The sequence below is a fragment of the Pieris rapae genome, chromosome 1 (assembly GCF_905147795.1).
Source record: "Pieris rapae chromosome 1, ilPieRapa1.1, whole genome shotgun sequence".
In the NCBI taxonomy this organism is placed as follows: domain Eukaryota; kingdom Metazoa; phylum Arthropoda; class Insecta; order Lepidoptera; family Pieridae; genus Pieris; species Pieris rapae.
In genome coordinates this window covers 9,187,288-9,199,610 of record NC_059509.1, presented here as the reverse complement: position 1 = coordinate 9,199,610, position 12,323 = coordinate 9,187,288, and the positions used below count along the sequence as shown (strand labels likewise).

At 32.0% G+C, this 12,323-nt stretch overlaps 1 protein-coding gene across 2 annotated transcripts in view; it reads left to right on the top strand.

Annotated features, from left to right (window-relative positions):
- Positions 1-548: 548 nt before the first annotated feature.
- Positions 549-12,323, top strand: part of LOC110998963 — a 66,333-nt gene continuing 54,558 nt past the window's right edge. For both annotated transcript variants that reach the window (XM_022267786.2, XM_022267785.2), the window contains exons 1-2: positions 549-655; positions 11,582-11,952. In XM_022267786.2, coding sequence (XP_022123478.2) covers positions 11,871-11,952 — 82 coding nt within the window. In that variant the 5' untranslated portion in view covers positions 549-655; positions 11,582-11,870. The remainder of the gene's footprint in view (positions 656-11,581; positions 11,953-12,323) is intronic.

Sequence of the window (12,323 nt, the reverse complement as noted above, 5' to 3'; positions counted from 1 at the left end):
TTTTCTTCACAGTGATTGCCTGGAAGTGATTGCTCTAAAGTATCAAAACTATGTTCAATTTTTATATTGTATTGTAACGAGGCGTTTAAAAAAATACACAAAATTTACGATAAAGAACCGATGTTCAAAAATAATTTATAAATATGTCGAATTTTCCGAAAAGGGGCTTGTAATAAAATCGGCTTTCGAATTAAATCATGTTCATTCCGTGTTCACTTCCATGAATTTGTGGAACATGCAAGACTTATATTTGCATATGAACACTTAATATATGTAAACTATCTGGTTTCTTTTAACTAGCTTAGATTTGCCATTTGAAAATATGGGTCATTTAGCATGTTTGTTGTTAGTAGCTTCATTCAGTTCTGTTACTATGAAATCACAAATTCCATATTTGTATGAATATTTTATTGATTGTTATGAAGACGATTTTAAGGATTTAGTTATGAAGAAATAAATTGTGTCTAGATTTCGAGAGTCAAACTAACCCACACAGTAGCGACAATTTATTTATAGGAACCGGGTAACTAATCAAGATCAACTAGTACTAGCCGGGACGTCGGTGCGCGCGCGCGTTCTGAAGTGATCTTCTATGGTTGATCGATAGTTTGTGTACTATTGTTTTGTGTGTTGTGATTAATGGATATTATACACGGTTTGTTATTTTACTTATTTTTTATTTATATTAAAACCTTTAATTATAAATTTATTTTTAGTAAAGCTTTTAAGTAAAAAGAATTCACCAGTAGTCAAAATCAAATTGGCGTTAAAAGTTGCAGATTATGCAACATCGCTCGTGAAAATCATGATATATCTAACTTTTGGATTATGAACACTTCGTTACATTACAATATAAAAATTGAATATATTTGAATGCAACTGGCGGCCTTATCGCTTTCGAGCGATCTCTTTCAGGCAACCACTGTGAGTGAAGGGAAAAATGTAATTAATTACATAGGGTAGGCAAGAAGTGCAAAAAAAAAAAATATATATATATATATATATATATATATATATATATATATATTAAGAAGAAACTTAACAGGAACAAATAATATGAAATTAAACCGATATCATGAAAAATAAAAAAAGTAAAAACTGCACATGAATCACAAAAATCTAAATCAAGACCTACTATTGGCTCAGATGATACTACTATACCTGGATGTATTTAAATTTTCGTGCTTAATTATGTAACACTTTTTCTTGTGGTATTTAGAAGTACGTCTATGATTTTAATTTATTCACACGTAACTACGACAAATATTTAATCTGATTGTGTTGGCAATTTACAACCTGTGAAATATATACACTATGCTTTCATAGCTTTACTTGCTGAAAACATCCTTAAAGACAAATAAATAGGATGGATGTTTTATTAAATTGTTTCGTTACAGTAACAAAGGCCAGACGCCTTTGTTCCCGATTTTTTTTAAGTAAGTTTAACAAAAGAAAACATTTCTTTTTAAGTAGAGCTACTGCTTGATTGGTTGGTGTTTATATTAATTAAAATTATAGGGGTGGTAGAACATACATTTCTAAAATTACCTTATTCATTTAAGGGTAGGGGCGGCTGTGGCAAGATAAGTGTCGTATCCGTATGTGGTGACATACATCTTTCACCACAAAATAATAATGAACAGTACAAACCTTTCATATTTATCCTGATCGCACATAATACTTCAGAAATATGTATTCAACTAAGTGGAAACCGCTTGTAATACATATACATTGTAATTTTGTCAGCACTAAAGAACTAAATAGATATGAATATGACAGAATCTAAAAATATATATATTTATTTTAGATTATTTTGATGTTAAAAAAAATGCCTTAAATATTCTTAAAAGCATACATTTTTTTATAGCAGAGCAGGCAGACATCAGGTACCCCTGAGTGACGAACTAATGACTAAAATATGATTCCATTCATAGTGTCCATCATAAATCTCACTTCGAAACATGGTTTGTCTTGTAATATAGGTCAAAGATTGGTAGACTGAGTTTCCGCACTGAGCAGTGGCGTAGCGTGCCTTGTCGGGGCCCCGTATAAAATTTTTTTTGGAGGCCCTTAGGTATATGGAGGTAAAGATTTTTCACAAAAGAAAACAAATATTGTGAGAAGTAATATTTATTTATCACATAATTTACCCATTTTACAAATAAAAATCGAATTTTAAATATTCACTCTCCTTGCCTTTTTATCGGCAAACTGATTTATTAAATCATTTATGGCTGATGATGATTTTAGTTTTTCTAAAGTTTCTGCCTCTATGGACAATCGAACGAATCGAATCGACATCGAAGTTCTTAAGTAATTTTTTATTAGTTTTAATTTTGAAAAACTTCTTTCTGCCGTTGCGGTTGTAACTGGAAGGGCCAAGAATAAAAAGCATGCTGTGATTACCTCGGGAAAACTGGATGCAAGACTATTGAATTTTACTAGCAATCATTCAATGAGTTCTTTAATGGAATAATTTTTTTTAATTTCAGAATTTAAGCATGTTTTTAGAGCCTTTAATTGGTCACAAAGATTAAGTGTGATGTCTTTACTGTATTTAGCAGACCTAAATAGTTCCTAACGTTAGTACCAGGCAAACTAATAATTTCGTTTTGAATCGTAGGGCTTAAATAATTTATTTCACCTTTCGGTTTTAGAAAAAGTTTTCTTTAAAGTTGCATCATAGTTAGATAGCAGACGTGGAATTGCCATAAAATTGCCAGAATCAGAATCATGCCTCCTGAAAGGTAGATTACAAGATACTAAAGTAATAATAACATTAATTATACGATGCAGTACATCTCTCCAGAATGTAATTTTACTATCGATTTCACTTTTCAAAAGAGTATCGATGGTATTTCCTTGCAACCAATTATTATAAGAGAGTGAGCCAACTTTTGAACGCACGCTTAAGGCGGGAAAAAAAGGAATTGCTTTATAGAATTTTGTCATTTGTAAAATAAAATAAATTATAAAGTTTTTATTCTTTTTCCTTACACACTTTGGGGGCCCCCGTGGCCCGGGGGCCCCGTATAATTGATACGGCAAATACGGCGGTAGCTACGCCCCTGGCACTGAGACACATAATTGGTCCGTTGTGCATAAAGTCCTAGCTAATTTAGCCAGCCTAGCTCCTTCGAGAAGCACAAAGGTCCCCTGGTGCCGTGACTTCAGGGACCGACCTCACTGCTCCAAGGATTTTTGCACGTTGTTTAGCCACAGCCTCGCATTCCAGGACTACGTGGGTGTTGTGTAATGCTAACATTAGGTATCTCTGCGATCCAGTACGTAGGTTTAATACGCAATTCATGTCCCATGAGGATCGGAGGTGGTACATACGAACCTCGGATTGTGCAAACAATGACCTATGTACTGTTAAAGAGTCGAGAAGACGCAGAAATTTATTTTGCTCCACTAGAGGGTAACAATACTCCATAAATAATATCTAAACCGAATGTTATTTATGTTCAAGTTTACCGGAAGTCCGTTACTTCAATGTAATTTACCTCTACAATTAATATTAATAAAAGGTAAATCTTTTATAATAGGGAAGCATAGCTAGCGAATGATTGATGTGCGGGCACTCATAGTTATTAATATTGATTGCAAATATTACGACAAGGACTTTTGCCATCATGGATCATAATATGAAATCTTTAAGAAATAGTTTTTGTCTTGCAACCCGGTTAGTGTTCTAGTGAGCTAGTACAAGTGTTCAGTTGAAGACAAGTTACTCGACTGTGTGACTCTCATCCCGAGATTCGCATCCCGGCATAAATGGACTTTTATTTAAGACCTACGTTCCTATTAAACAAATTATTACGAAACAAATGCAGAAACCTGAGGCCAAACGCAAAAGTTTGAAACTCCATTGGCATTTTAGAAAGAGAACGAGACGTTATTTATGTTTGAAGACTACGTACTCGTAGTAAGTTTTTAATTAATAACTGTAAACCTGATAGGCCTGTATAAATAACCAATAACCTTACTTATCTGAAGTATTTTTATTAATATATATCTATAAAAATCAATATAAATGATAAAAATCAGGGATCTTTTCATTTCTGTGATTAATTTTAAGTACAATTAAATGGTGGACGATTTTCTTTGAATACAATTGGAATATAAGCGATTGAACGCAAAATTGCCAACAAGTATTCTCTTTGTATTGCAACATCAAAAGTAAATGTTAATTCGGACATTAGCGACTGAAGGGGAAACAAAAACAAAATACTCACATTAAGGCCCTCCTCCGCTTCCCTTCGCGATTGAGATTCAGTTTAATACTTGTTTTTAATACTACTTGAAACAATAATGTTGTGTCGAGTAAGCACTATGTTGAACACATTTTAATACCAATGTTTGTCGTGGGGAAATACGTCCCGTGGTGAGAGATGATTTGGATCTTGCAACTGTGCTTAACCTCTTAAACCCGACGGCGCCACCAGCTACAGCTCGAGGCATGAATAATGTCGAATTTCTTGAGCTGTGGTTTGAACACGTGGATAATGTCAAACCCAGCGCTCGCACCAGCCAGTTCCTCGGCCCAGTGTCATATTGCTTGGTTGTCTTCAGTTGTTTTACACATTTTGATTGCAAAAAAAGGGTCTTTACCATTGTGACTGCCTTTGGTCCTCCCTCCAAAAACTTCACTCAAAGCGTTCGCATCGAGGTGCCAAGATGTCGTATGGCTATAACCATACTTCGTCATAAGAAATCATGCGGTGACCCTACGCGATCCTCACTAAGACTGCCTGAAAATTGTAAAAATTATTATATTGATTTAGATTATGTTAAATTGTAAATAATATTAATAGAACAGTATGTAAATAGTTCCATTATTTGTAACTTTTGAACTGCGCTTCGGGAACGATGTTTTTTCAAATATATAGAATATTTTTTACTGTGTGCTTTACTTGATTTTACGGAATATATTTGAAATTTCTGCTGCCTGAAAAAAAATGTATGTATAAAATGATTATTTATGGTTGCAGTAGTAAGGAGCAGTGGCTTCAGCGTGTGACTCTCATACCTGAGGTCGTAGATTCGATCCCCGGCTGTGCACCAATGGAATTTCTTTCTATGTGCGTTTTTAATATTTGCTCGAACGGTGAAGGAAAACATCGTGAGGAAATTGACATGTCTTAGACCTAAAAAGTAGACGACGTGTGTCAGGCACTGGAGGCTGTTCACCAACTTACCTATTAGATTTAAAAAAGAACCATGAAACAGATTCAGAAATCAGAGGCCAAGACCTAAAAGAGGTTGTAGCGCCACTGATTTATTTTTTTTAGTAATGTGAAGCTGTACAAAAATAATCGGAATATGGTAAACATAATGTCCACATGTATAATGCTACAATACATCATGTTTTACGAAGCGCGGGGGAAGTAATAGTAAGAGGTTTTTCATCTCGAACTTAATCTAACGTTCGTCGAATTTAATCTAATATTGTCATCATTGACAAAATGGACTCTTTTGGGTATTAGCGTTTTTAAATGATACGAGTAGGTACTACACAAAGATGAGATAATCTTTCTTCTGTCGATACTAACTTATAATATAGTATAGTAAATTAACATTTCTTTAAATAAGTATAACTTGTACTTATTTTATCAGATATAATTAATTCAAAATTTATTCCGGGCGGATAACTCTTCATATTTTAAAATAGGTAATGAATTCAGTTTTGCAAAGCATTCCATTTAACGTCTTGATTCTGATTAAATACTGCAAAATTGTAAACTCTACTTGGTCTAAATTGATAAACAATTTTCTTTCCCAGCTAGGCAAGATAGATCTAGTTCACACGCGCTACGGTCCCACCTGCCATATTAGTCACTTCCTCCTGCCAATCAATTCGCAGCCACTCTTGACACTTGCCGTTTCGACAATTTGCCATCTAAATGATTTGCGCGTGATTTATGATAGTTGCATATTGACCATGCCAAACCAGCAAATCTACGGTTTTGCTTGAAAAGCGAAATCGGCTTAAAGTTACTAGAATAGTCTGGATTTGTGTTTTATATATAAGAAATCCAGCGGCGCTACAACCTTTTTGGTCTAAGCTTCTGTATTTATTTCGTGATCGTTTTTTTCTAAGTCAGTTAAGTAAGATAAGTAAGTGATAAGACTGTGCTTGATAACACGCCGTCGTCTTTTTATGTACAGTAAGTTTGTATTCTCACAATGTTTTCCTTCACTATACGTTACATTGATTACAAATTAAAATTCCCTCTTCTCGAAAGGAGTACATATTAAAGTTCCAAATAGTGTGACAGGTCTTATTATACAATAGAACAATAGGATAAGCACACATCTTAGTCCCTTTAATATATGTTTGGTTTTGTGAATACCACGAAACGTGGTTTCAAATTCGGAATCCTCTTTAAGACGAATTTAATGGATTTCATTATCTCTAGTATCGCGTTAAGTTAGAGCTCCGTGTACACATTACATGCCTAGAAAAGTAGACTACAGCCTGAATGACCTTGATTGACGTACATTCCCGTCAGGAGACAAAAGCGTCCGCCGTTATTGTACACTGTACATGTGTCCACGGCTGGGAAAACCTGCCTTCTATTAGAGCACATATTAGTAGATCGATTCGAATACGAATAACATATGTTAACGGACTTTTTAATGGTTATACCTGTTAAGACAATCTGCCTCAAAATTCGGTCTTTTCAGAAAATATTTTTAAGTCCTCTTAGTTAAAGGATACAGCTATTTATATTACACACAGCCAAGAGAATTTTTTTCTACTGTGAATTTTAGTTATATCTTCTCTAGGCACCAGTCTAGACGAATGTAATGAGTCATAACGATTCTAATTCCCTACACAAACATACCTTTAATTGTCGCCTGCAATTACCATTCCGCGTGACACATCTATATTGAATTAATAATTTCGTTGATCTTAATATAATGGCTCTAAATGAGCCTAATAGATCTAAGTCTACACATTATAGTACTTAGTTAATCTATATTATATTTATACTTATAAAGGATATTCTGTTAATAGAAATCAAACAGATAATATTAAACGCCACCATTTTTTTATATTGGTTGTTCGTCGATCGTTGTTCGATGTTTAATTTCTTAAAAATTTAATTATTAATCCATTTGTTAGATAAAACCGAGTTTTGCTACGAATTACAATTTATTGCATGTTTCAATCAAAATTTACCGCTATCCTTATTAATTTAATGAATATTTTTAACGAAAAACTGCAAGTCACAATAAAGTCAGAACTGATCAGAACAGATGGGAAACAGAAATACCTCGGAACTCATGCTAGCTTTAAAAAATCTTTAAAGAATCAATAGGAATATCGTTAATAGTATTTTCCCTAAGGATTTAAGTCATCGTAATGGTTGTTGTGTTTTATTCTAATTGGTGAGAGTTCTTTAAATAATGAGATGCTTTTCGAGTACATTTAAAAGTTAAAATGTAATAAAACCTGATAAAAATAATTATAAAATACAAACATAATTTACAATTAGATTTTTTATTACTTATCTTGGATATTTGTAAATTATTTTGTATTATTTAAACCCGAGGTAACAAAGCAAGTATGTTTATACAACATACAGAAGTACATATTTCATGAAACAAAGTATTTTCATAATTAAATAAAGCCTTTGTCAAGAATCTTAGTAATGTTATCTATTCATGAAATACGGTTGAATTATTAAAACTGTCTATTTGTTATATGTTATGTTGAAAAGCGTCTTTGAATTTATATAACGTAGGCAAAAGGCAACAATTCATTTTCCAACACACACATTAGTAACCAAGAATAGGGCGACATCACTCATCACATCATAAAACAAAACGTCAAAAATTCTTTCTATAATTAGTTCGTTAAGGCAACGTACATATGGCCTTATTATTTCAAGTTCTCGACAAACAGTAGCTAGGTGTAACACTAGTTAGTCGAACAAATATGTTTAATTATAAGTATTGGAAGGGGCCAGTGATGATGTTGCTGATGAAGCCGTTAATATCATTCGGACTAGATGTTAAAATCCACTTAATATTAAACAAACAACAAAGTACCACCTCTGAAAACGTATAACTGATTTTTGTGATTTATCGAATTTTTTGTCGAAAAAATCTTTGTTTGTTATTTCATTCGACTAGCATCTAATTCAAAAATCGGGCAAAAAATATAAAAATTAACTAAATCCTCTCAAAATATGGCCTTTTAAAACAAAAAGGGAGTACGTTTCTTGCTATGTCAAGCGTCAAATATATATTATACACACAGGTTTTTATCAAGGGCCTATACTCTGCACTCACCCTTATAACAATGTGTGCTATATCATTCCAAGAGCCACCAACCAAGGCAAATCACTCCCAGTTTACAAAATGTCACTCACATCAAAGAGCTTACATCAAAAGGTATTATAATGACTTACCATTTTGTATCGTCGCACATTATTTTTGTTTCCTGTACCAATTATATGATTCTTACTATACGTAAAATACGTTATTGTTAAGCTGATACACACGAATTAGACCATAATTAACAAAATTATATAGTTTTAGCTGTAAGTAAATAACGATAGTAAACTAATTATAAAAATATTCCAAGTAGCCTTTCTATGTGAATAAATTAATCTCAATAATTTTGACTTATATATATTTACAAGCTGACCCGGCAAACGTTGTTTTGCCATGTTTTTGTGCCAAAAAATTAAAGTTTATAATTAACAAAAAAAAACATAAGGGATGATTGTAGAGGAGTGAAAATTTAGGGTTGCATGTATTTTTGTATGGTGTATCGTAAAAAAATAAAAACGAAAAATTTTGTCTAAAACATAAATAAAAAAATTTAGGGATGGACCACCCTTAACATTTAGGGGGATGAAAAATAGATATTGTTCGATTCTCAGACCTACCCAATACGCACACAAAATTTCATGAGAATCGGTCGAGCCGTTTTGGAGGAGTTCGGTTACTAACCCCGTGACACAAGAATTTTATATATAAGATTATAATTTAATTATATCTCATTTCATAACACCATATTCTCGTCATGTTAAAAGCTGTCAGCTGCAATTTAAACTTTGTAAGATGCGTTGTTACGGCATCATTTTAAAGTTGATGACAGAGTTGGATTTATTTTGAACTCTCCCCTAATAATGCAGTTAAGATGTTGTGACATTAACTAAGCTATTTTTGTGTTGTATAAAAAGTTAATAGTTTTCTATTTATATTAACTTGTTACACACGAAAGATAACAATTTTAAAACAAGTACAGATCAAATCAAAAATCATTTATTCATATAGGTAACATAATGTACACTTATGAACGTCAAAAATAAGAAATATACATTAAATTAATCTAATTTGACATTTACTGCCAGATCTCAAATCAAGGGCGTAGAATGGAAAAGAAGAACTGGCAATAAACTCTCCGCCACTCTTTTTAATCGCCAAGATTTTTTTTACACAATGTTTGTAACGAGCTATAAACATTACACCTTGTTCCATATGACATCTTGAGTAATAAAGAATAATAAAATAAATTAAAAACAAAGATTTGTCCTCTATCAGCAGGAGGCATGGTGAACACTGTACGGGTACAGTGTTTATTTCTAGTTTTTGTCATCGTTTATTAAAGTGGGGCAAATGTATGAAATATATGGTGGAGTGGAGTCGTTTATTTATTATTCTAAACGATCAATACATGATTTAAATAACTTCGCAAAATAGAAAAATCCAAACATAGCCAATTGTTGATACTTTGATTTAATTTTATGACGAACACGATATATTTTATCGCAATCCAAGTCATTGCTATTATGGGCCGGTGCGCCTCAGTGATCCAGCTCTCCATTGCGCACCACAGGCAATCCTTACATGTTATTAAAAGGGATAGGGCCTTAAACTAATTCAAAATGAATACTAGGGAAGTAGTATAAATATGTATATTCATCAATAAATTACATAAAAGTATTTTAGTTCTTCTAGTAAGTAATCGTATTGATGACACATCACATGGTACTTAATGATATTAGTCGATTTTCCGATCACAATCAAACTGACGGTTTCTTTATTCGTCTACATTTATCCATAGATTTTGTATAAGAAAATTCTTTGAAACATAATAAATACCTTTGATCATTTTAATTCATATGTCTTCATTATTGCTCGTATTTCAGCAAGATAATAATCATCAAATAATAAAAGTTTTTGCTTAAACTTTGCTACCTTTGTATATATTTCTGAAATAGTGCCATTACCCCCAAAATATCTAAAACTGTTAAACCGACAAGCCCCGCGGCCATAATCCTGTCACAATTTGTCCTGCGAGTTTTATAAAAATATAAGTAGATTAGTTTAGTTATTTCAACCAATATTCGGGCTCGAGTACCTATTCAGTAATGTAATTTAACAATTAAATATAATTGATTCGATAGATAACCAAAAATATTGTTATAAGCTATTTTTCAGTTATTATCTAACAATAAAAGCTTATAATATATTAGGATGATCTTATCTGATAATTATCTTATGGTTTATCTCAATTTATCATAATTTATTCCTTTTCAATTAATGGATACTTGTGTAATTCTAATTTACTTCACCCTTATGATCCTTATCTTTCATTTATTAACGAGGGTAGATAAAAAGAAACGAATGCTCATTATTATGAATTTTGAAATTTATTTCAACAAAATGTATTAATATTCCCGTATTTCTTAAGTTTTGGTAAATTAATAAGTATTTAGATATAGTCATATTACTAACACAACAACACACAGAAACTCATAAAATAATAATAATCAGGAAAAAAATTTTTTTAAATAATAATAATAAGGAAAAATATGTTTTTTAAAAGACAATAATTTTTTACAAACAAGGTACGTTTCAGTATGTAATGCGTGTATGCTGTGGTTGTAATTGGCCCTGACTCATGATATATAGTATAGTAGTATAGTGTTTATCTTCCGGAATTCTCTTCTTTCTTCTCTTTCTTTCTTTCTCCGGTAAGTTTTCAGAGTTTAAAGTAAGTCATGAAATAATAACTGTTTATAAAAAAGCTTAAATATTAATTACTTAGTTAAATAACTAATTTCAGTGACTGGTCCTAATTGGATCCGATGATTTTCAAGGCAAAGGAAGCGAAGCATCCGGAGGGAGTTACATTAATAATTCGACGGAAGTGTGACGCATGTCCAAAATAGCATGACCTCTGTGTGACACATTAACATTACCCAAACATGCGTTGTTGGGTAGTTACTAGTTGTATCAATAAATTTTTTGATTAATTATATAAATTTTATGAAGTAGAAAAGACACTGTAGTGTATTTATACATTTGAAGTTAAAACAAAAAAATATTTTTAGAGAAATCTGCATTTCTAGTTTTAGCGAATGAAAATAGTCGACGCGTGGGTTTTGAAATTCGTAAAATGAATTAATCAAGACTAATAAATAATATGCAATACACATTTGCAATAATTTGATAGGACAGGCTCGTAAACGTATATTATTATTTTTATGGAAACCGAATTTAATTAAATATGGAGATAAGAATTTCACTAATTTTACCAAAACATTCCTTTCAGATATCCAGTTCCGGATTTCGAGGTGGAAAGTTGGACGAGAACCTAATATTACGACACTTTGAAGCTTTAAAAATAGCATTTCATAATGTGGTATTCATTATGAAATGTCCATGACGTTTGAAGTATTGAATGACGTCACAAATTGAACAGCTACTCATGGAACAAAATCAATTGAATAATTTAAAAATATTATGAGGAGTTAAATTTACTTTACACATGGATAAACATCACTTTTCTTCTTATAGTGATGATGGGTTTCGTTGTGTTTCGAAAAGTATTTTAAGTGAAAATGGCAACGGATTTGTGTGTGTTTGTGAAAGTGCTGGTGATATTGTCAATGACAAGGACTAGCTTTGAGATGATGGAATCAAGTAAGTTTCTCCTCGATTATATATTAGAATAGGTTATAAGAGAAATCAGTTAGTTAACGGGAATTAGCTGGGCTTGAACACTTTTATAACTCATTGAATCTATGTATTATTATAAACTTATAATTATTTTACATCGGTCAAAAAAGTGTTTTCTTTGAATGTGTAAAAGTTGTGTTAATAAAAGACAAAACTATGGGTTGAAACAGACAACCTCATGCTTGAGGAACATGGCCTAGCCAGCATGGCATATCATTGTAGAATTTAGTCAAACGTTAAACTACCTTATTAATTAACTAACACTCATCCAATAATATTTAAGTATTATACAATTTTCTATATTAACTAACCGCTAGCTTCGCAAGTAGATATAC